Genomic DNA, 24,442 nt, shown 5'->3' on the forward strand with positions numbered 1-24,442 from the left:
CACAAGAGAGTCTGGAAAAACAACCAACTGAAAAACCTCACAAAGATAAGCGTATACAGAGCCGTTGTCATACCCACACTCCTGTTCGGCTCCAAATCATGGGTCCTCTACCGGCATCACCTACGGCTCCTAGAACGCTTCCACCAGCGTTGTCTCAGCTCCATCCTCAACATTCATTGGAGCGACTTCATCCCTAACATCGAAGTACTCGAGATGGCAGAGGCCGACAGCATCGAATCCACGCTGCTGAAGATCCAACTGCGCTGGGTAGGTCATGTCTCCAGAATGGAGGACCATCGCCTTCAGAAGATCGTGTTATATGGCGAGCTCTCCACTGGCCACCGTGGCAGAGGTGCACCAAAGAAGAGGTACAAGGACTGCCTAAAGAAATCTCTTGGTGCCTGCCACATTGACCACCGCCAGTGGGCTGATATCGCCTCAAACCGTGCATCTTGGCGCCTCACAGTTCGGCGGGCAGCAACCTCCTTTGAAGAAGACCGCAGAGCCCACCTCACTGACAAAAGACAAAGGAGGAAAAACCCAACACCCAACCCCAACCAACCAATTTTCCCCTGCAACCGCTGCAACCGTGTCTGCCTGTTCCGCATCGGACTTGTCAGCCACAAACGAGCCTGCAGCTGACGTGGACATTTACCCCCTCCATAAATCTTCATCCGCGAAGCCAAGCCAAAGAAGAAGACTATGGAGAGGGTGTAGAAGAGATTTACTAGGATGCTGCCTGGATTGGAGAGCATGCGTTATGAGGATAGGTTAAGTGAACTTGGTCTTTTCTCCTTGAAGTGGCAGAGTATGAGGGGATGACTTGAAAGAGGTGTATAAGATGAGAGAAATTGGTCATGTGGATGGCCAGAATCTTTTTTTGCAGGGCTGAAATGACTAACTCGAGGGGGCTATTTTTAACTTGCTTGGGATTAAGTACAGGGGAATGTAAGAGGTTTTTTTTCACATAGAGAGTGGTGGGTCATGGAATACACTGCTGTCAACAGTGGTTCATTGTCCATTCAGGTACAAAAGGATCTTTTAAAAGACCATTAGATAGGTACATGAAATTGAGAAAAATGGAGGGTTATGGAGTGGGGAAATTCTAGAGTAGGTTATTAAACAAGCACAGCACTGCAGGCTGAAGGGCCTCTACTGTGCTGTAGATTTCTATGTTATATGTTCTCTACAAAACAAGTGAATTGAAAGCAAGAGTTGGTGTTATGGAGAATTAGTAAAATGAATTCATAGTAACAACGTCCAGGTCATCTGATTGGGACACCAACCCCTACCCTCCACATTCATTCCCTCCACTACAGTGTGCAGAGATTACATTGCAGACCACATACAAAATAGACTGCACTAACTCATCGGGATATTCCAACAGCCACTTCCTAATCCTCATCCATTGCCACAAAGAAAATGCATGGAAATTGGGATGTCCCCCTTACAGTTCAGAATCAGAATCAGAATTTTTGTCATGAATATGTCACGAAATTTGCAGAGAAAATATTGCCATAAAACAATATTTAAAAATAAATATATTTGTATAAAAATAAGAGAAAGTGAGACAGTGCCTGTGGTTTATTGACCATTCAGAAATCTGATGGGAGACGAAAAGGAGTTGTCTTTGAGCCACTGGGTGTTCGTCTTCAGGTTTCTGTACCTCGTTCTCAATGGTTGCAGTGTGAAGAGGGTATGGCCTGAGTGGTGAGGGTTCTTGAGGATAATGGCTGCTTTCTTATGACCTCTTGAAGATGTCCTCAGTGGAGTGAGAATGATGCCCATGTTGCCGCTGGCCGAGTTCACAACTCTGTGTAGTTTTTTTTTTGTCCTCTGCATTGGCACCTCCATAACAGACAACAGTGTATTTTCAGTCAGAATAGAGTGCACGGTACATCTGTAGAACTTTGCAAGAGTCTTTAGTGACATGCCAAATTTCCTCAACCTCCTAATAAAGTATAGCCATTAGTGAACCTTCTTCGTGATTGAATCAACATCAAGGCCCCAGGACAAAATATCAGAGATGTTGACACCCAAGAACTTGAAGTTCTTAATCCTCTCCACTATTGGCCCCTCGATGAGGACTGGTTTGTGTTCTCTTGATTTCCCCTTCCTGAAGTCCACAATCAACTCCTTTATTTTGCTAACACAAGGTTGTTGCTGTGACACCACTCAACTCTCTGATCTATCTCCATTCTGTACGTTTCCTCATTGCCGTCTGTGATTCTGCCATTGACTGTGGTATCATCGACAAATTTGTCGACGGCATTTGAATTGTGCCTGACCACACAGTTATGGGTGTAATGCAGTGAGATAAGTGCATGGATATATATTTGTCCCGACCTTTGTCATCCCTTCAAATATAGAAGCAATGAGGTCTTACTGAAGTGTATAGCAAGTAGAACAGGGCCTTGGTGAGGCCATAACTTGAGTATTGTGTTTGGGTCTATTAATCTGAGGAAGGTCTTTCTTGCAATTGAGGGAGTGCAGTGAAGGACCACCAAACTGATTCTTGGGAAAACAGTACTGACATATGAAGAAAGACTGGATAGAACAGGGTTATACTCTCTGGAATTTAGAAGGGTGAGATGGAATCTTATTGAGACAAATAAAATTTTGACAGGATAAGACAGGTTAGATCAGTGGTTCTCAACCTTTTTCTTTCCACTCACATACCACTTTAAGTACTCCCTATGCCATAGGTGCCTAAATCTTGGAACATCTTTCCCAAATCATTTTGGGAATATTGACAGCAGGATAGTAGCAGTTCAGGGAGATGATTTACCTCTACCTTGCCAAGGTCAATTAGAATTGATGTCCGTAAGCGAACAATTAAACGGGGTTTAAACTTTGACCCAATTTATACTCTCTTCCTCTTGAGGATCATGAGCAAAAGACTCATCACTGCTTCAAGAAATAATCAGAAATGTTGATGAGAAGGACTGAGATAAGGAACAGTAAATCAATGCCCAATACATTCATGGAATAAAACTTCCCTCCAAAGCTGTGTTATATTTTGACATGCGTCAGATGTAAAATTTCACTTTCTAAAGGGTTCTCAATAGGGTTGCAATTTTGTTGGTCTCGTGGGCTTCAAGAGTCACCACGGCTGTCAAAGACTCAGAGCAACATAGCAAACCAGCCATCTGCTCAGTGACAGATCTGAGCTAATGTGGTTGTTAACCCTTCCTGATTGCTCATGGATTGACTAAAATTGAGATATAACCTGCTGGGCTTTGCTGAGAGAAGAATTCACTGCTTTTGCAGTTTATTTACCAATATTCTTTAACTTCTGGTCAGTGCACCCTGGATCTAGAATACTTAGTGGTGAACTGCCATCACTACTAACTGCTGCAAGGATTCACAGTCGATGCTCATCCATTCCATTTGCAAATTCTAACTGAGCATAATTATAATCAGGGATTTATTTCAAGTTTACACAAAAATACTGGAGCTCAGCAAGTCATGCTCAAAGGTTTGGGTCTGAGCCCTTCAACAATATATGAGCAAAAAGCAGACAGGTGCCTGAATACAATGGTGGGGGTGGGGCGGGGGTGGCAGAGACAGGGGAGGAGCACAGAACCATAGTTAAGAGGTCATATGGGAGGGAGACTACAAGAGAAAAAGGCTGAGGTGATATATCTTCCCCCATCACTTCTCAGCTTTTTTTCTCTTGTATAGCAGGTGGTGAAGAAAGCAAGTGGCATGTTGGCTTTATTGTGAGGTTTCGAATATAGAAGCAGTGAGGTCTTACTGCAGTGTATAGCGAGTAGAACAGGGCCTTGGTGGGGCCATACCTTGAGTATTGTGTTTGGGTCTATTAATCTGAGGAAGGTCTTTCTTGCAATTGAGGGAGTGCAGTGAAGGATCACCAAACTGATTCTTGGGAAAGCAGTACTGACATATGAAGAAAGACTGGATAGAACAGGGTTATACTCTCTGGAATTTAGAAGGGTGAGATGGAATCTCCATCGGGCACACAAAACTCAAAACGGTCAACCAGTTTACCTATCTCGGCTGCACCATTTCATCAGATGCAAGGATCGACAATGAGATAGACAACAGACTCGCCAAGGCAAATAGCGCCTTTGGAAGACTACACAAAAGAGTCTGGAAAAACAACCAACTGAAAAACCTCACAAAGATAAGCGTATACAGAGCCGTTGTCATACCCACACTCCTGTTCGGCTCCGAATCATGGGTCCTCTACCGGCACCACCTACGGCTCCTAGAACGCTTCCACCAGCGTTGTCTCCGCTCCATCCTCAACATCCATTGGAGCGCTCACACCCCTAACGTCGAGGTACTCGAGATGGCAGAGGTCGACAGCATCGAGTCCACGCTGCTGAAGATCCAGCTGCGCTGGATGGGTCACGTCTCCAGAATGGAGGACCATCGCCTTCCCAAGATCGTATTATATGGCGAGCTCTCCACTGGCCACCGTGACAGAGGTGCACCAAAGAAAAGGTACAAGGACTGCCTAAAGAAATCTCTTGGTGCCTGCCACATTGACCACCGCCAGTGGGCTGATAACGCCTCAAACCGTGCATCTTGGCGCCTCACAGTTTGGCGGGCAGCAGCCTCCTTTGAAGAAGACCGCAGAGCCCACCTCTCTGACAAAAGGCAAAGGAGGAAAAACCCAACACCCAACCCCAACCAACCAATTTTCCCTTGCAACCGCTGCAATCGTGTCTGCCTGTCCCGCATCGGACTGGTCAGCCACAAACGAGCCTGCAGCTGACGTGGACTTTTTACCCCCTCCATAAATCTTCGTCCGCGAAGCCAAGCCAAAGAAAAAGATACTCTCTGGAATTTAGAAGGGTGAGATGGAATCTTATTGAGACAAATAAAATTTTGACAGGATAAGACAGGTTAGATCAGTGGTTCTCAACCTTTTTCTTTCCACTCATATACCACTTTAAGTACTCCCTATGCTACACATGTCAAACTCTGGCCCTCGGGCCAAATTTGGCCCGCGATATAATTATATTTGGCCCGCAAGATCATATCAAAAATGTATTAGAGGTGGCCCGCTGGCCGCCGCGCCAGTATAGCGCATGCACAGTAACCACTGTGTCCCAGGGTGAGAGAGAGAGAGAGAAAAATCCTGGTCCTTGAAAAGTAGTGGTGGGTGGTTTTATAAACATGCTGTCATGTCCCTCCGCCCACCCCCCCCCCACTGCAGCGCGGCCTGGCCGGTGTCAGGGGAAGCCAATGCCGCTTTCCAGCGCCCGGAACCCCAGTGGCACAGCGTTTCTTGGAGCTGCAGATGGAGTCGGGACGCCAGAGGGAAGATTGGGGCTCCCCGCCGGGCGATGGGGCGCCGGCCGCCCTGCGCCTTCCCACCGGACCAGCGGCGGGTGCCCGGAGTACATGTGGAGAGCGAGGCTGGTCGGGCAGGTAGGGTGGAACCCCCCGCCAATCTCGGGAGTGGCGTGGGCTGGATCGGGATTAGCCACGCTCACCTGCTCCTCCACCGCTGACCGGGATCCCAGCGCGGTCCTGAGCGCGGAGACTGTCCTGGAAAGGTCCTGGGACAGCGGCACGGAAAGAAGAGCAGGGTCCGTAGAACATTACAGATCAGAAACAGGCCCTTCGGCCCTTTGACTACCTCGTGAAAACCCAACACTGGAGAAACTCAGCGGGTTAAAATGTATCCTTTATCCAGCAGAGAGGTACCTGACAATGTTTGGCCCTTGATCCCCCTCATCAATGTATGAACGAAAGTCTGTGGTTCTCGTAAAAACACCAGAAGGGAGAAACTCAGCAGGTCAAAGGGGGTCCGGGAGAAACTCAGCAGGTCAAAGGGGGATCCGGGAGAAACTCAGCAGGTCAAAGGGGGGTCCGAGAGAAACTCAGCAGGTCAAGGGGGAGGGGTCTGGGAGAAACTCAGATGGTCAAGGGGAGGGGGTCCGGGAGAAACTCAGCAGGTCAAGGGGGATCCGGGAGAAACTCAGCAGGTCAAAGGGGGATCCGCGAGAAACTCAGCAGGTCAAGGGGGGTCCGGGAGAAACTCAGCAGGTCAAGGGGGGTCCGGGAGAAACTCAGCAGGTCAAGGAGGGTCTGGCAGAAACTCAGCAGGTCAAGGGGGGTCCGGCAGAAACTCAGGGGGGGCCTGACCTCGCCAGGACCGTTGCCCACTCCCCCTCCCTGCCGCATGCCGACCCGCGACTCACGGTGACGGGGCCGCTGATCCGCCGAGATGCCGCCCTGCAGCGAGAGCCAATGCCCCCGCACTGTCGTTGTCCAACCCGATCACCCGCAAACCTTGCCCTCCCGCACACAGCCCTGAGTAAGTATTATGAACTTTAACCTCAGGATAAAATGATCTTCCAATAGTTTCATGTCACAGTGATAAATATATTCCTGGTTAAAAATGGTCCTGCACCTGGATACAAGCTCATTAGGCATAAAACTTGAAAAGTGTGTAAATCAAAGGATATCTGTACCAATGGAAAAAGGGCATGGCAAATAACCCTGCTAGAGTTCATGCCCACAATCAGTCACCCATTTGATTGTTTCAGGAATCAAGTTATTCTCCCACATTCTCAATAGCCCTCAGATTTTACTATTCGACAGCACACTAGCAACATTTGACAAATCCTCTGTAGAGAAATATTATTTATTGAATATTTTATTTCTCATTTGTTAATGCTTCTGGAAAGAGTTTATCCAAAACTATTATTAAACATTTATTTTAATAAGAAAAAGTTTAACATTACATATGTTGAAAGAAGAGAAAACATGCAGATGTTGTTGAAAATTTTCAATAAATATTTAGTTCGGCCCTCGACTTAGTCCGAGTTTTTAATTTTGGCCCTCCGTGAATTCGAGTTTGACACCCCTGCCCTATGCCATCGGTTCTCTGGATTAGTAAGGGATTGCTTTATGTGGTTTGGGGGGGGGGGGGAAGGGAAGATTGAGAATCATTGCTCTAGACCAATTGTTACTGAAATATTTTGCTTGATAAAAATGGTCATTGGCTCATTTCCTTTGGAGTTATGAAACCATGCACATAATGAGTCAATTGGGTATGGTTAAAACAGTGGTTTTCAAACTTTTTCTTTCCACCCACATACCACCTTAAGCAATCCCTTACTAATTACAGAGCACCTATGACATAGGGAATACTTAAAGTGGTATGTGAGTGGAAATAAAAAGGTTGAGAACCACTGGTTTAGATGAAGTGTTATAAACTAACACTTTAAATTATTTTTGGAACTAAAGGGATTTTGTTAGCATTAACAAAGGAACAGCAATGGAAAATCCACCAGACAATGGTAAATTCAAAATAATAGTTTTTAAATTAAACTATTAACAATATAACATTTCTTACTGATCTCTAAACTTACTTAATGGTAAATTGTGTGTGTGTGTATATAAAATCCCACTGTGAAAAGCCAATCTTTAAAAGTTCAGCATCATTTTAGTCTTGCTTGAATGTCTTAAATTCTCAGTTCAGAAATAATTATAAAGCGCTTTTAAACATTATATCTTCAGGCCTTTTTACTCACAATGTGGTTATTTTCTTCCAAGATGAATTCACAAACCCAGACAAGGGTTAAACAAATATGTTTATCTTCTCCCATGATAAATTCACAAACCAGACAAGGGTTAAATGAAGTGGCCTATCAAAAATTGACCCAGTAGAAATCTGTCCTCTTTCCCAAAGAGACAGCGAAGTGGTCTTCATTAATTCAAAAGCCACTGGTTCTGTGTTCCCCTTTCCCCAGGAGTAACACACAACAACAGCACCAATTCTGGTTACTGTAATTGTCTTTCACAAGGTTTCAACCCCTGTGCCACAGGGGTTTTGACTTCTGTACTTTCCAAACTGAACTCTTCCAAAACTGAATGTTTCCAAAACTGAAACTAAAATGCCTGAATTCAGTAATATATTTCTCCAAATCATGTGACTGTTACATCATCATGAAAGTGAGTCTCAATTCTTGGAAACCATGTGACCATCAGTTTTATTTCTACCAAAATACTGTTCCTTTTTCAAAACCATTCCATATCCATAACAACCTCTGACCTCATCTCTATTCAAGAGGCTTAAGTGGCTTTGATTAAAAAGATGGCTTCCTCAGCAGTTCTTGAATAATTCAGACTCACTTGAAATCCATTAGGTCTGTCTGTCCAAGACACATCGACTCCAAAAGTGAATACTCTTTTCAGAAAACAATGGTTCTCTATAAATGTGCTGTGATCTGTGTGTGACCCATACCAAGCCACAGCTAACTTACTAAGAATAGAGTTACAATATTTTAACTTTATAATTTACTTTACTAAGATATTTTATAAAAGAAATATAGTTTAACATTAAATAATTAAAGGTTAACATATCTGTTACAGAAGGAAGAATGTTCCTGAGATTGATGAAACCCAGAATTAAGGGGCAACAAATGTAAGAATAAATGGTAAACCAATTAGGGTGAGGTTAGGAGAAACTTTTATATTCAGACAGTTTATGCAACACCCTACCAGAATCAGATTTTGTTGTCACAAACGTGTCAAAAAAATTGTTGTTTTATAGCAGCATTACAGTGTAAAAAAATTAATAAATCAGTGCAAAAGAAGAGAAAGTGTGGTAGGTGGTTCATCATCCATTCATAAAGATGATGGTAGAGGGAAAGATGCTATTTCTGTACCACTAGATGTTCATTTTCAGCCTCCTGTTCCTCCTTCCTGATGGTAGTAGTGAGAAGAGGGCACGGCAGAGTGGTTGGGGTCCTTGAAATAGAGTATCACAAAAGATTGTTGAGGGCCGTTCATATGAGATACTCAAAAGGGAGTCAGTTGTGGCCCTATTGGTTAAAGGGATCAAGTGATATGGAGAGATATTGAAATTGTATGATCAATCATGATTGTGCTGAATGGTGGAACAAGCTTAGAAGGATGAATAGCCTCCTTCTATTTTATATGCTCCTATATTTTTATCCTCAATCTATTATTTTGGAAACTGGAACATAGTCACTATAGGGATCTTTGTAAAATGAAGAAACAAGCACTCTATTGACATAAAAAGAATAAACATTGATAATATAAAAAAATTCACAAATACAGGTATTGCAACTCCCAGTAAGGACTAATAGGTAAGGATATTTTATTGAAGAGGCAGCCAATGGCCACAATGCCCCCAGTCTTGTACATGGTGCACCATCTGATGAAGGCAAGCTTACTAAATGTCAAACTGTATTGCCATTTTCAGACTTGTCTCCCTAAGTTCTATAACACTCCCCCATTTGCTGCATATATCCTGCCCTGGTTTAACTTCACAAAATACAGGATTTCAAGCAACTGGCAGCCTCAAACAACCGGCCAAAAAAAAATATAGGGAAATAAATGGATAAAAAATATTTAAGTTTAAAATTGGTGTGCCACACCATTAGTTCGCCAATCATTCAACATGCAATTTCAAGCATCCGGAAAGTTCACTTATCCAGCATCTACCAATCCTCATAGATACCGGATATCAGGGGTTTACTGTACACCATTTTGCACTTGTCTGAGTTAAATTCCATTTGTCATTCCATTGCCCTCTTCCTCAGATGATCCCGATCCTCTTGTTAGTTTGGACAATCTTACTCACTGTCCACCACCAATTTTAATATTATTGGCAAACATACTAAATGTGCCACCTACAATCCCATCCAAATCACGGACCCAGCACCAATATGAAAAATTGTCTTCAATTTCTACCTTCTTTTATAAAGCTAATTTTGATATCCAATTAGCCAACTCACCCTGGAACCCATGTGATCTCACTGTTTGTACTGGAATGTCATGCCAGACCTTGTCAAGAGGTTTGTTAACATCCAAGAAGACATCTTCTGCCTTGTGTTCATTAATCCTCTTGGTTACCTCTTACAAAAAACGGAATGAAACTCGAGAGATATGATTTCCCCACTCACAAAACCATGCTGGCTATCCTGAATCACTTGGCTTTCCAAATGAAGATAGGCCCTGTCTTTCAGGATGTTCATTTTCCCCCCTGGAATTCCCTGGCTTGTCCTTGCAACCCTTCTTAATAAAAGCAAAAGCAATTCAGCTATCCTCCAATCCTCCAGTATATCGCCTGCAATAACAGAGATGAGATATAAAAAATTCTCTGCCAGGACCCCAGCAATTTCTTCCCTTTCTTCCCACAATGTCCTCAGATACACTTGGTCAGGTCCCAAGGATTTATGTGTCTCAACACCACCAACATCCTTCATCTATCATAATATTGACATGTTTCAGGACTTTATTTTCTCTTCCATGAATTCCCTACCTTCCATGAGTTTCTTGTGGCTTCACACACACATGGCCACACTGATCTTTAACAGGTACGTTTAGAACCCTTAGGAGTATTGAGGCATTGAGGAACTTTGGTGTTTAAGTTCATGGATCCTTGAAGGTGGTAATCCAGGTAGATAACATGATAAGGAAGGCATATGGGATATTGGCTTTTAATGTCAGGTCATTGAATAGTGAGGTTCAATTTTAGAAATCTAGTCAGTTCTCAGCTACAACTCTGCTTGCAATTCTGGCCACCAAGTGTAGGAAGGATGTGATGAGCATTGAAAAGGATGCAGTGAGATTCACGAGGATGTTGCCTGGATGAACCAGTTCAATTACAAGGGGAGACTGGAGAAACTAGATCATTGCTCCCTCATTGAGAAGGTTAAGAGGACATGATTAAGGTGTATAAAATTATGAGAAGCATGGATAGGATAGACTGCAGGAAACTTTTCCCATATCAGAGGATGAAAAAAATTAGAGGGCTTAGGAAGGGATTTAGAGAGGATATGGGGGTGGGACTTCTTCACCCAGAATGGTAAGCACCTGCAATGCACTGCCTGAGAGGATGATAGAAGCTAGGTCACTGACAGCATTTGAGAAATGACTGGAACAGATGCATTGCTTGGGCATAGAGGACGATGGGATTAAAACAGAAAACGAAACAGGTTGACGTGGCTGAGTTGGGCCAAATGGACTGTTTCTATTCTATACAATTCTATGGTTCATAACCTGATGTTACAATCAACATTTTTATGAGAGTTCATTGCCAGATACAAACCCCACAAACTTTAAAAGATCTTCCCAATCTAAATGGACTTAAAAAATGGCCTCTTTGTTTTATTTAATCTTTTTTTGTGAAGGAATGCGAACATGTGGAAAAGTTCAGATGGATTCTTCACATGGAAACAGTACACCAGCTAACTGCAGTTTACCAATTTATAATTCTTAGAATGTAGCTTATTAACGGTTTGATGGCCAGTTAACTATTGATGCCATGTGAACAAATGTTAATTCTGCTCTATTGTTATACAAATAAATTAAGCATTGAAACCACACAGATCAAAAGGCAAGCTGTTATGTTTTATTTATCTCCTGTACTAAAACCTACGAGGCTGTCCTCAGGATATGGCTCGGTGGTGAGCGGAAATCAATTTTTCTCCAAAGGCTTGTTGATGATGGGAAAGCAAAAAATATTGAAACTGAGGTTGATTAGCAAGAGGAAAGATCATTGAAACACTAAAATCTACTGTCTGATGACTCCCTTTTTACAATTTAGATATATTGCACGGTAACAGGCCCTTCTGCTTCATGAGCCAATGTATCCCAAATACACCAGTATGACTAATTAACTAACTAGCCCCGTACATGGGAGGAAACCAGGGCACCGGGAGGAAATCCTCATGGTCACGTGGTGAACATGCAAACTCCTTACAGACAGTGACAGATTCAAACTCAGGTCGTTGGCGCTGTAATTGTGCTGCACTATCTGCTTTGTTAATCACACAGTGATATTGATGGGCCATCCGAAGGCTGTGCATTTTGGACAGGTGCTCCCCTCTCCTTGATTTCCCTTGATTATCTGCTCCAGTTCTGATGGAAGGTTATGCACCTGAAAGTCAACCCTGTATATTTCCACAGAGCCTGTGCGTCCTGTTAAGTGTTTCTAGATTTTGCATTCAACTTCTTTTGAAAGCATTTAACAGTTATGGCCTCGTGCTTCTCCCTAACCAGAGCCACTGTGTTCCTTGCTTTGATGGTTTCCTGTTCTTTTACAGATGGATTGTGCTCTCCAGTGTGGGATGGGATAACGTGTTGGCCAAGTGGAATCCCAGGAAAGTTGACTGTGGTTCCCTGCCCAAGCTACATTTACGATTTTAATCCTGATGGTACTGTGATTTTAAAATGTTATTTGTTTGCTCAGTCCAAAAATGTCAATGGGTAGGGATATGGCAGTTGGTAAAATACAATTTTTATCTTCAACGTTGATTTGCAGGGTTTGCCTATCGATTCTGTGACGATGATGGAAGGTGGAAGTTTGCGGAAAACCTTAGCCAAACCTGGTCAAATTACACAGAATGTTTCATGCAACCCTTCAACCATTTCACACAAGTACAATTCAAGTCTTTATTTAATGTGATGTTGTAAGATGTATTCTGATATTAAAATCTATTGGGATTTAACACTGAGGCCCAATTTTATCCTATATTTCTATTGTTGTTTTCAGATGACCATAAAACTGCCAAAAATGAAAAATATGACAAATTAAAATTTTTACCAAATATTTTTGACATTTATATCTTTATTCTTATTCCATAGGAGTTGTTTGATCGATTGTCTGTGATGTATACTTTGGGATATGCTGTTTCACTTTGCTCACTGGTCTTGGCAATTATGATCATGGCATACTTCAAGTAAGTAGAAAAGAAACGATTTTCTCCCCAGTTTGACTTTCAAGAGGAATGTAACAAGGTGAATGTTGAAATTTAGCTCGGCTGGTATGAAATGTTGTATATTGAAGGCGGTAGGAAATTCCTTGCAGGTTTTGGTGGGGATTGTGAGAGAGGTCATGCAATAGTGCTAGAACCATGGAGTCACTTCCCTCTGAGAAATCACATTGAACCCAATTACTAGGCAGTCGGCTTGGCAGTGAGCATATCTGAATTACAGAATCATGCAATTGAATTAAAATAATTTTCCTTGTAATACAGTGAACAGAACATTACACATTACATAAGCTATAGTCTTAACTTTATTTTATCAGATTCTAACATGACTTCCTGCCCGCAGATTCTTTGATAAACAAAATAAGACAAATAAAAAGAGGTTTAGAATTCGTGTTAAATGTCCCTGTTGTACAGAGGTAAGCTTCAGCAATATTAAATTGCAAAGGGTACTCTGTTTTTACACCAACGTACAATCTGGATGTTAATGTGGTAAATTGGATCAGCAACTTTGCAGATGAATCAAAATTAGTGGTGTAGTGTGTATTGATAGAGTGCTAGTGATAATCCTGACCACTAGCGGGAGTCGGAAGATGAGCTGTTGGAGCTGTCGCATCTTGGGTAGATTCAAAATGGATGCCTCCATTTGTCTGTGTGTTCTAGCTAATAAATATAGTTGTTTTAAAAGAACCCAGGTTCTTTATTGCAATAAAAGATTCATCGCATAGTGGACAGTGAGGAAGGCTCTCAAAGCTTGTAGCAAGATCTGAACCAGCTGTAAAAATGGGCTGTAAAATGGCAAACAGAATTTAATGTTGACAAAGTATGAGCTGTTGCAGTTTGGGTGGACAAATCAGAGTAGGACTAGCATGGTAAACAGAAGGTAACTGTGGAGTGAAGCAGACACAAAATTCTTTGAAAATGGACAGGGTCATAAATGAAACTTTTGGCACATTGACCTTCATAAATCAAAGTACCTATAGCAAATACAGGAGGTTGGATGTTATATTGAAGTTGTATAAGACATTGGTGAGGTTAAATTTAGAATATTGTGTGCAGTTTTGGTCATCTACCTATAGGAAGGTTATCAATAAGATTGAAAAAGTGCAGAGGAAATATACAAGGATGTTGCTAGGACTCAGGGAATTGAGTTATAAGGAAAGGTTGAATAGGTTAGGACTTTATTCCCTGAAGTGTTGGTGAATGAGGGAGATTTGTTAGAAGTATACAAAATTATGAGGGGTGTAGATGCAAACAGGCTTTTTCCACTGAGGTCGGGCGAGACAAGAACAAGAGGACATTGGTTAAGGATAAAGGGTGAAATGTTTAAGGGGAACATTGGAGAGAAATTCTTCACTCATAGGGTGGTAAGAGTGTGGAACGAATGCCAGTGGAGGTGATGATGAAAATTTGATTTTAATATTTACAAGATTATTGGATAGGTACATGGTTGGGAGGGGTACAGAGGGCTATGGTCTAGTTGCAGATCAATAGGAACAAGCAGAATAGTTTAGCATAGTCTAGATGGGCTGTAGGGCCTATTTCTGTGGTTCTGCTGTTTCGTACGAAGAAGAACCATTCAGTGATCATTGAGTAGATAATATCAACATTACGCAGAGCGAATCATTTCAGCCAAGTGTCCTTTGCTGAGTGAGTGAGAGCAACAGAGGGAATATCACAACCACCCTTAGCGAAGTACTCCACCTATACCTTTTCTGCAGTAGGTAGCATTGTGGTTAGTGCAATGCTGTTACAGTGCCAGCAACCTTGATTATAATCCGACACTGTATGTAAGGAATCTGTATGCTTTCCCTATGTCAGCGTGGGTTTCCTCTGGGTGCTCCGGTTTTCTCCCACCCTCCAAAATGTACAGGGTTTTTGGTTAATTTGGGTGTAATTAGAGCAGCACAGGTTTAAATTGCTGGAATTGGCTTCTTCTGTGCTGTAAATAAAATGTAAAATTCTCGTCATGCATTAAATATTATTAATGTTGTACAGAAATCATAGGATCAGTCTAATCTTACAACTTTAAAGCCAGAACCCTTTCAGACACAGAACATATAAAAGAAGCAAGCTGCTGGAGGAACTTATTTGGCCAGGCAACATCTGTGGAGGGAACAGTCCATCGGCATTTCTGGTCAGGACCTTGCACTGGGACAGAGAGTGCAGAGAGAGATAGAAGAATTGAATGGGAGGGGTGATGCAGGGAGGTTTGCGAGTGATAGGTAGAACCAGGTGAGGAGAGAGGACAATGAGCGGCTGGAACCTGGTGGGGAAGGGAACGATGGAGATGGCTATAGAGGCAGAAAGAAGATAAGTGGAGACAACAAAGGCTGCAGATTATGGAGTCTGATAAGAAAGGAAGGAGGTGAGTGGAACCAAATAACAGATGGGCTGTGGATAGATGAAAGAAGGTAGGGGAGGGGAAATAAATAAGGTAACAAGGGGCTGAGGGAGAGGGGGCTCTTAGAAAAAAGAGGGCATGTTGGGGGACCTAGCTGGATCAGAGGGAAAGAAAAAGGACCAGAGAGGGAGTGAGTGACCTGAAGTTGGAGAAGTCGGTGTTCATGTCACTGCATTCAAAGTTCAGATTTATTGTCAGAGTACAAACATGTCATCACATACAACCCTGAGATTCTTTTTCCTGCAGGCAAGGCAGAATTTCTACTTATCGATAGTGCAAAAAATTGCACTCAAGAAAAGAGACGTCGACAAAAGAGAGAAATGTAAACAAATAAAAGTTCAAACAAACTGACTGCAATTCAGAAAATAAATATTCAATGATTAAATTATGTGCAAATTAAGAGTCTTTAAATGGGTCTTTGATTGAGTTTGTTACTTTGGACTCTGATGGTGGGAGGGGTAGCAACTGTTCCTGGACATGGTGGCATGAGTCTTGTGGCACCTATATCTCTTTCCTGATGGCAGCAGGAGAACAGAGCATGTCCTGGGTAGTGTGGCTCTTTGATGATTGCTGCTGCTCTCTGATGGTAGCGTTCCATGTAGATATTTTCAATGGTGGGGAGAGTTTTGCCTGTGATGTACTAGGCTGTGTCCACTACCTTTTGCAGGGCTTTCTGCTCAAAGGTATTGGTGTCCCCATACCAGCCTGTGATGCAGCCGGTCAGCACACTTTCCACTATAGACCTGTAGAAGTTTGCCAAGGTTTTCGATGTCATACTAAACTTCCATAAACTCCTGAGAAAGAAGATGGGCTTTTTTCGAGAGGACATTTGTATGTTGGCTCCAGAAAACATCCTCCAAAATAGTGACTCCCAGGGTTTCAGACAACACAAGTAGAACATGAGGTGATGCTCCTCTAGTTTGCTTTTGGCATTATCCTGGTCATGGAGGACGATGAGGACAGATGGATAAATGTGGGAATAGAGATGGGAATTAAACTGGCTTGCAACCACCAGCTCCAGATTGCCATTGGAGATAAAATATAGGTGATCTGCAAAGCAGTTGTTCAGTCTGAAGTCTGCGCTTGGTCTCACTAATGTAGGGGAGGTCATGACAAAAGCACCAAATGCAGTAGGTGAGGTTGGAGGGGATGCTGTGAATCTTTGCCTCACCTAAAAGGAGAGGGTTTAGGTCCTTGAATGGAGGCGAATGACGAGATGAAGGGACAAACTTTATACCTCCTTTGCTGACAGGGGATGGCAGAGTGCACAGTCCCTCTGGAAAGCAGAACGAAGTGTGGAGGGGAAGATATGAGTGGTGATGGGATCATGTTGTATCTGGCAGACATTTTGGAGAAAAATGTGGTGGATGTAGAGGCTGGTCGGGTGAAAGGTGAGGACCAGGGGAAATCTACTCTCTTTTATCCAGGGGTTGGGGGAGGGGTGGTGAGAACATAAATACAGGAAATGGAGGAGATCTAGTTATACAAAGAAAGGGATGCTCCAGAATGTTAATGAAAAATTGGGTTGTAGAGATCTTTAAAAACATATTGGAGAAGTTGTATAAAGATTAATCTCTGTAAGTAAGGGCATTTGAAACCTGGGGAATCCCTGTATTATATGTTGCTGCAAATTTCAAAATCATTATTTTAATTATAACATGTACTGTGTATTGAATGCAATATATTTACCTTCTACTCATGCGACAGAATGTGTCCTTTCTCAAGATGCTGAAAAAACATTTGACTGGGTGGAATGGAAATATTTATTTGCTATATTAAAGAAATTTAATTTTTGTCCAGATTTTATTAACTGGATTTAAATATCATATTTACATCCTATAGGTTAAATCCATTCTAATTTACAGCAGTTGAAAATGTTTAGGCTATTTAGGGGAACATGACAAGGATGTCCATTAAGTCCTTTATTGCTTGATATAATATTAGAGCCATTAGCAGTAGCCCTTTGAGAATATGCAGAATTTAAAGGATTAATTAGAAACATAATTAAACATAAATTATCTCTTTATGTGGATGATTTATTGCCTTTTATTTCAAATCCGGAGGTTTCTTTACCAAATATATTAACTATGTTCACTCAGTTTGGACAATTTTCAGGATATAAAATAAATTTATATAAGAGTGAACTTTTACCTTTAAATGGATTTTTTTCTATGTATTCTAAATTTTGGTTTAAAATAATTCATGATCAGTTGCGATATTTAGGAATCGCTTTTACAAAAGGTTATAAGAATCTTATGAAAGAAACTTTTATAGTATTATTTAATTGGATAAAAATATGATTATCAGGATGGTCACCACTTTTGATTACATTGATTGGACATATTAATTCGATTAAAATGAATATTCTACTTAAATTTTTGTATCGTTTTCAAGCCTTACCAATTTTTATTCCTAAATCCTTTTTTAATTCATTAGATTCAGTTATTTCTTTTTTATATATGGCAGGGAAAACAATCACGTATAAATAAAGCCCATCTTCAGAAAACTATTAGAAATGGGGAAATGTCACTTCCAAATTTTCAATTTTACTACTGGGCAACTAATATATACAGCTTACTTTCATTATTATTAAAATTTGATAAATTAGCAAATCACTCTTCTTGGGCAGAAATGGAACTGAACTTTTCTGAGAAATCGTCTATGTTGACAATTTTAGGCTCTGTTTTACCTTTTTCATTTTCTAAATTGACATATAATTCGATGTTGAGAATTATATTGAGAAAATGTGCTCAATTTAGGAAATTTAGGAAAGTCAGAAAAAAATTATATTAAAACATTTCCTAAATTGAGCACATTTTCTCAATATAATTCTCAACATCGAATTATATGTCAATTTAGAAAATGTTTTAATATAATTTTTTTCTGACTTGCACTAGTATAGATAACCATTTTTCTACCTTTATTAGATGAATAATTCAGATTTGGTATTAAAAATTTCAAAGATTTATTTATTCAAAATAACTTTGCTTCTTTTGAACAATTGCAGGTCTCTAATAGACATTTTTTTAGGAATTTTGTTCAATCTAAATGCTTTTCCTCAAATTGCAGATTCAAATATTCTTGATTTACAATTTGTTCATAGTGGATTGATATCATGTATTTATATCGATCTATTAGATTTAAGATTAAATTAGATCCATGCCTTTTAACTGCACTGTTTGGTTTTTCGTGTGAACCAGATAAGCTTTTATCGGCATCACAAGAGAAAGTTTTGGCTTATAGTACATTGATAGCCAGACGAGCAATTTTAATGAAATGGAAAGATGAATTTTCACCGACTCGTGCGCAATGGCTACAGGATGTAATGTCGTATCCAAGCTTATAGAAAATTAGGTATAAAAGGTTTCAGTTTGACAAGGTATGGGCCTCATTTATTGAATCTTATCATAATTGCCAGTTTTAGAGAATTTGGGTGCTCTGGTGCTGATCCGTCCATCTTCTAGAGGCCGCAACTTGATCCATCTTTGTATTTTCCTTATAACGATTAGAGAGAGGGGTTAGATTAGTTTTAGTTTTAAAACTAAAGTTTTTTTCTTCTTTTTCTTTTGGATAAGTGGATTTGAGGGTTTCATTATAATTATCCTGTATAATATCCTCTTTTTAGATATTATTAAGATATAATGGAATTTGTTATAATAGTATTTAATTGGTTTATATGTATAATCATTTTAACAGATAATCATATTTAATAATAAGGGATGGAATTTAAAGTATGGCATACTCTGTATTTACTTTAATTTTAGGTTATTATTTTGCATTGCTTTATTTAAGATTTTGTATTGGGATTGTTATGTTAAACTCAATAAAAATATTTTGAAAAAGAAAGAAAATGCCTTGTCAGAATCCATGAGGACAAAATCCACTGCCCCACGGTCATCAGCCATCTCTATCACCTTCTCTAAAAACATGATCCAATTATTAAGACATAGCCTGCCCCTCACAAAGCTATGTTGACTGTCTCAAATTGTTCGTGACTTTCCAGCCGTGCGTGAATCCTATCCCAAAATATCTTTTCCAATTGCTGCCCTGCCACTGATGTTAGGCTTACTGGCCTATAATTATTTCCTCTCTTGAGCAAAGCTACAATATTTCCTACTCTCCAGTCCTCTGGGACCTCTCCTGTTGCCAGTGAAGATGCAAAAATATTTGTCAAGACAGCATCAACCCCTTTGCTTGCCTCTTTCATTAACTAGGGATATCTTCCATAAGGCCCATGTGTTCATCCCTAATGCTCCTCAGAAGACCCAACACCATCTCTTTCTGGATATCATAATACCCTAATGCATGAACATTATGCTCCCAATCACTACTTTTCATGATTTTCTCCTTGATGAATACTGATGCAAACTACTAATTACGTATCTCACCCACTTCCTCTCATAAATATCTTCCTTCGTCCTTGAGTGGTCCTGTCCATCCCTAGTCATTCTCTTGTGTTTAAACCATGAATAATATGTCTTGGTGTACTCTTGAATCCTGCTCACCAAGGACATCTTATGGCCCCTTTTGGGCTTCCTAATTCCCTGCATAACACTTTCCTGAAACCTCTACGTTCCTCCAGGACCCTCCATAATTATAGTTTCCTGAACCTTACATATGCCTCCTTTAGCTTTATAACCAAGTTCACAACCTCTCTCATCATCCAAGGTTCTCTTTGCTTGCTTTCCCTGCAAAGGTCATTGCAAAGATGCATGGGAAGTATTCCAGACGTGAGATTACAGTCAGAGCATCTTGTGAGGATGAGTTTCTTACTTCTGCTCCTAATTCATATGTTTGTCACTAGAAATTTGGATTTGGATAAGACTACAGAGGTGGGGAGAGCCTGGCCTCTTTATGTAGTTGTAAACAATATTGAAGTGTTGTGGGGTCAGTGGTGTCATATGAATGGAATGATTTATTTTTATTTTGAATCAGATGCAGTTTTTTGAGGATGATAAAAACATTTCTTTACATTTTTCCAAGAGAATTTGTAATAATATTAAATTATCCTTGAAGGAAATAAACAAGGATAGACAGATGAATATTCTGTAACATCATATTTTCTTTTAAATTTACATTTTGGGAGATAATTATGTGTCCATCAATGTATAAAGTCCCAACCAAAAGCAAAAAGCAGCAAATTGAACACACAAAAAGCAGACTGCAGCTTATCCACCTCATTTGGTCAACAGGTGCTGCTAGTATGAGGCACAAACTCTGAACTGCAACAAGTACAAATATTCATCCTGAAAACCAACCTCCTAAAAGTACGTACAGATGCATTTTGAAATCTGATATCACACGTTGGGACCTCATTATACAACGGTACACAGCATTTGGGAGACCACACGGAGTAATGTGTGCAAACACAGGGAGTTTATCGATAAAATGGAAGGGGTGTATCGGAGGCCACCAGAGTTGGATGGGCTGGGTCTTTATTAACTGGAGCGTAGGAGGCCTCATAGATAGAAGTTTATAAAATCATGAGGGGCATAGATAAAATGTCCACTCACAGTTTTTTTTCCCCCAAAGATAGATGATTCTAGAACCAGAAGGCATAGGTTTAAGGTGAGAGGGGAGAGATTTTAAAAGGACCTAAGGGGGAGCCTTGTATCTGGAACGAGCTGTCAGAGGAAACTGAAGAAGGACATTTGGGCAGATTTATGGTGAGGAAAAATTTAGAAAGATGTGGACCCAATCTGTCCAGCCAGAATGCCAGCTTGGTCACCATGGATGAGTGGGGCTGAATGGCTTCTTCCATGCTCTCTGGTTCTTTGACGACACAACATCTAACAACCTTCATGGTTGTGTTGGTTTTTGCATGTACAATGCCACTTCAGAATATGTAACCCATTCATCGTCTCGTGATTCCCGCAGCTTGATGCAATAAATCCATCTGTGGAAAAATATCTTTGTAAAGCATTGTGAAGGTGCATCACTTTACAATTGTTTGATTATTCAAGTTGACGTTATATTGATTGGATGGAAGGTGCCCTCACATTCATTATTTTTTCTCCAACAGAAGACTCCATTGCACCAGGAATTATATCCACGTGCACTTGTTTGTCTCCTTTATGTGCAGAGCCGGCAGTATTATAATCAAAGACCATGTTCTGTATTCTTATTTTGGACATCTAAATGACTCTCCTTCAGTGGATGATCTAAAAGCCATCACTGTTGTTCCCATAACAGATAATTCCTACTATGTAAGTACATATACACCTGTTCTACTGAACGATTTGACCTGCTAACTGGTCTTCTGCAAGAATCTTGAACAAGAAAAGGGGCCCTGATTCCTGTCAATGTTATTAAGAATTGGTTCTCATCTCAACATAATGGTCAAGTTATATTGGCCATTTTAAAAAAGAGAGATGAGAGATTTTAATAAAATGTGATTATTGCAATCTAGTCAGACAGGGCAAAGCTTCGAGCACCCAAGCACTTAATCATTATTTAATTGGCATAGGATTCAAGGGCTGGAATTGGCTTTTACTGTGTTGTCTTCCCCTGCCAAAAACATACTGCGTTTGTAGGTTAATTGGTGTATTTGTGCAGTACAGGCTCATGGACAGGAAGGGCCTGTTATCGTTAAAAAAAAATTAAAAAAAATTTTTTTAATAATTAAAAGCAATTCTTGAAGCTCAAATGTTCCTGTGTCTAATTCATATATTCACAACCTATTTTGGGTAGATTGTGGAAGTGAAAAGTGTATGCAATTGAAACTGAATGGGATGCAGACAAAGGAATCATGACCAACTTTCTGAAAGTCTGAAAATAATTAATTCCATCACAAAAGATCAGGATTTGATATCCCAGTCTCCCAATGAGGATCATAGCCTGTTTTATTTTTTAACCTTAGCCTATTTACTCACCTTTTCCCCATTTCCTTCTGAAAAATCTTGCAGATGTTGGAAATCTGAAATAAAAGCAGACTATGTCAGAAGGACTCTGCAGATTCCAATGAATGATTGTTGACCTGAAACACTAACTTTGCTTCTATCGCTGCAGAAACTGTTTGGCTTGTGAGAATTTCCACTACTTACTGTTTTCAAAGGCACAAGAGTCTGCAGATGCTGAAATATGAGCAAAAAAAAAACTGCTGGAAGAGCTCAGTGAGTCAAGCAGCATCTGTGGTGGAATTAGAGGAAAAAAATCCTTATTTGGGGGTTGACCCAAAGTCTTGACTGTTGCCCACTGTGGTTAACAAGAATCTTCTCATTCTTACTTTTTCTTGTTCACGTTTGACCCAGCATCAACTGCAATTTCAAAAGAGTTCCAAATTTCTGTAGAAGTGATGATTCCTTGTTTCACTCTCTCATTAGTGTTATCTCTCCTTGTAATTTAACTGACAGTCCAGGTATCATTTGGGTGAATCAACATTAAATTCCCTCCATTGTACACATCATAAAATCTGATGACAAGCACTTTTTTCTGGTATTCCAAATTAAATTGATCCAGGTAGATGTAGAGCTTTCATATTTTAATAAATTACTTGTATGGGGTAGATCAGCAAGTTTGCAGATGATAAAAGGGCTGGAGGTGTTGTGAATAGTGTAGAACAGTGGTTTTCAAACTTTTTCTTTCCACTTACATAGCATCTTAAGTAATCCCTATCCCTATGCCCTAGTTGCTCTGTGATTTGTATGGGATTACTTAAGGTGGTCTGTGAGTGGAAAGAAAAAGGTTGAGAACCACTGCTCTAGACCCAATTGTGACTAAAATATTTTGCTTGAGAAAAATTGTCATTGGCTCATTTCCTTTGGAGCTATGAAACTTTGCACATAATGAGTCAATTAGGTATGATTAAAACAGTGGTTTTCAGCACCTCTATCAAATTCTGGAAAGACCACACTTGGAGTATCACATTCAATTCTGGTCTCCAATTACAGTAAGGATGTAGATGCTTTGAAGAGGGTGCTGAAGAGATTTACCTGGACGTTGCCTGGATTGGAGAATGTGTCATATGGAGCAAATTTGACAAACCTAGGGTTTTTCTCTTTGGAGTGAAGAAGGGTGAGAGATATATATAGACATATATAGATTTATGAGGGGCATGGAGATGGTAGACAGCCAGCTCATTTTTTTCTGGGGTGACAATAGCAAATACCAGAGGACATCTGTATAAGGTGAGTATAGGAAAGTTAGAGGTGAGTTTGGGGAATTGTCAGAGTGATGGGTGCCTGGAATGCATTGACAGGGGTGGTGGTGAAGGCTGGTACAATAGGGGCATTTAAAAAACTGGACGCATGGATGTAGGAAAAATTAAGGGTTATTAGTGTGAGATAGGGAAGGATTAAATTATTATGGAGTAGATTTACGTAGATTGACGCAACATCATGGGCCATAGGCCTGTACTGTGCTGTAATGTTCTATGTTCTATATTTAAAGGTACTGATCTAAAAAAAAGTACAGAAAGAAAGCAAAGGCAAAAGATAGTCCATGATTGGTCATGGTTCCCCGGTTGTGTTGCAGAGCTGGCTTTCCTCTGATGTGCTTCAGGAGATGCTGCAAGATATGAATAAAGTTATAATCATAACCTGCACCAGGCCCATCACAGTGAGTGGAAACCATAAATGGTCAGGAGAAATATAGGGTGCAGTGGCAATACATGGACGTTTGGCCTTAGAGTACCAGATTGGTTGCTCTGATGGTTTCTTCAAACTTCATTTATCATTTAACTGAGTGCCAGTAATCTGAGTGCCATTTATTTAAATGACATACATCCAGCATAAACTACAAAACAAAGATGATATGCCAAACACTGCTGTGTCCTTTATCACTTTTCCATCATCTCTATGGTTAAAGATCTGTATTAGGTCACAAAAGGAGGATGCTTGATCAATAATTTGTGTGTCTATTATGGGTGGTGATTGAACTATTTTTCAGATTGCTCAGATGATGGAAATCACAAATGTTGACTTTAATACTTTACTTACTGCAATTGGAGGACTGGTCTGAAAATCATCAGTTTCACTTATGGTAGATTTATAATAATTATGGGCTGGGCGGATAGCAAGAGGTCCTTTTCACATTGGCTAACCAATAGATAGGCTGTTCAGAGAAACGGTTCAAGAGCCATTTTTGCCTTTCACACTGGACCAATGTTAACTGGCTTTCTGCGCCCTTTCACACTCGCTGCCCGGCATCCCAGAGCAGAGAATCACCTATCCTCCTCCAGTGGCATCCTGAGTGATGCATTGAGCTATGGCAGATCTGTCGTCCCAGAATTCCGTGCAGAAGAGAAACCCCTCCATGTGTGCTTCATGCATACAGCCCTTACTTTATGCCACGGCACACTGGGACACGGGGG

General features: G+C 40.6%; 1 protein-coding gene across 1 annotated transcript in view; it reads left to right on the plus strand.

Annotated features, from left to right (window-relative positions):
* The window catches only part of LOC138762446 (parathyroid hormone 2 receptor-like), a 96,107-nt gene that overhangs the window by 15,704 nt on the left and 55,961 nt on the right, over positions 1 to 24,442 (plus strand). Inside the window, exons 3-6 of the mRNA XM_069936204.1 lie at positions 12,063 to 12,173; positions 12,281 to 12,396; positions 12,604 to 12,698; positions 21,155 to 21,338. Coding sequence (XP_069792305.1) covers positions 12,063 to 12,173; positions 12,281 to 12,396; positions 12,604 to 12,698; positions 21,155 to 21,338 — 506 coding nt within the window. The remainder of the gene's footprint in view (positions 1 to 12,062; positions 12,174 to 12,280; positions 12,397 to 12,603; positions 12,699 to 21,154; positions 21,339 to 24,442) is intronic.

This window comes from Narcine bancroftii, chromosome 4, assembly GCF_036971445.1.
Source record: "Narcine bancroftii isolate sNarBan1 chromosome 4, sNarBan1.hap1, whole genome shotgun sequence".
Lineage (NCBI taxonomy): Eukaryota > Metazoa > Chordata > Chondrichthyes > Torpediniformes > Narcinidae > Narcine > Narcine bancroftii.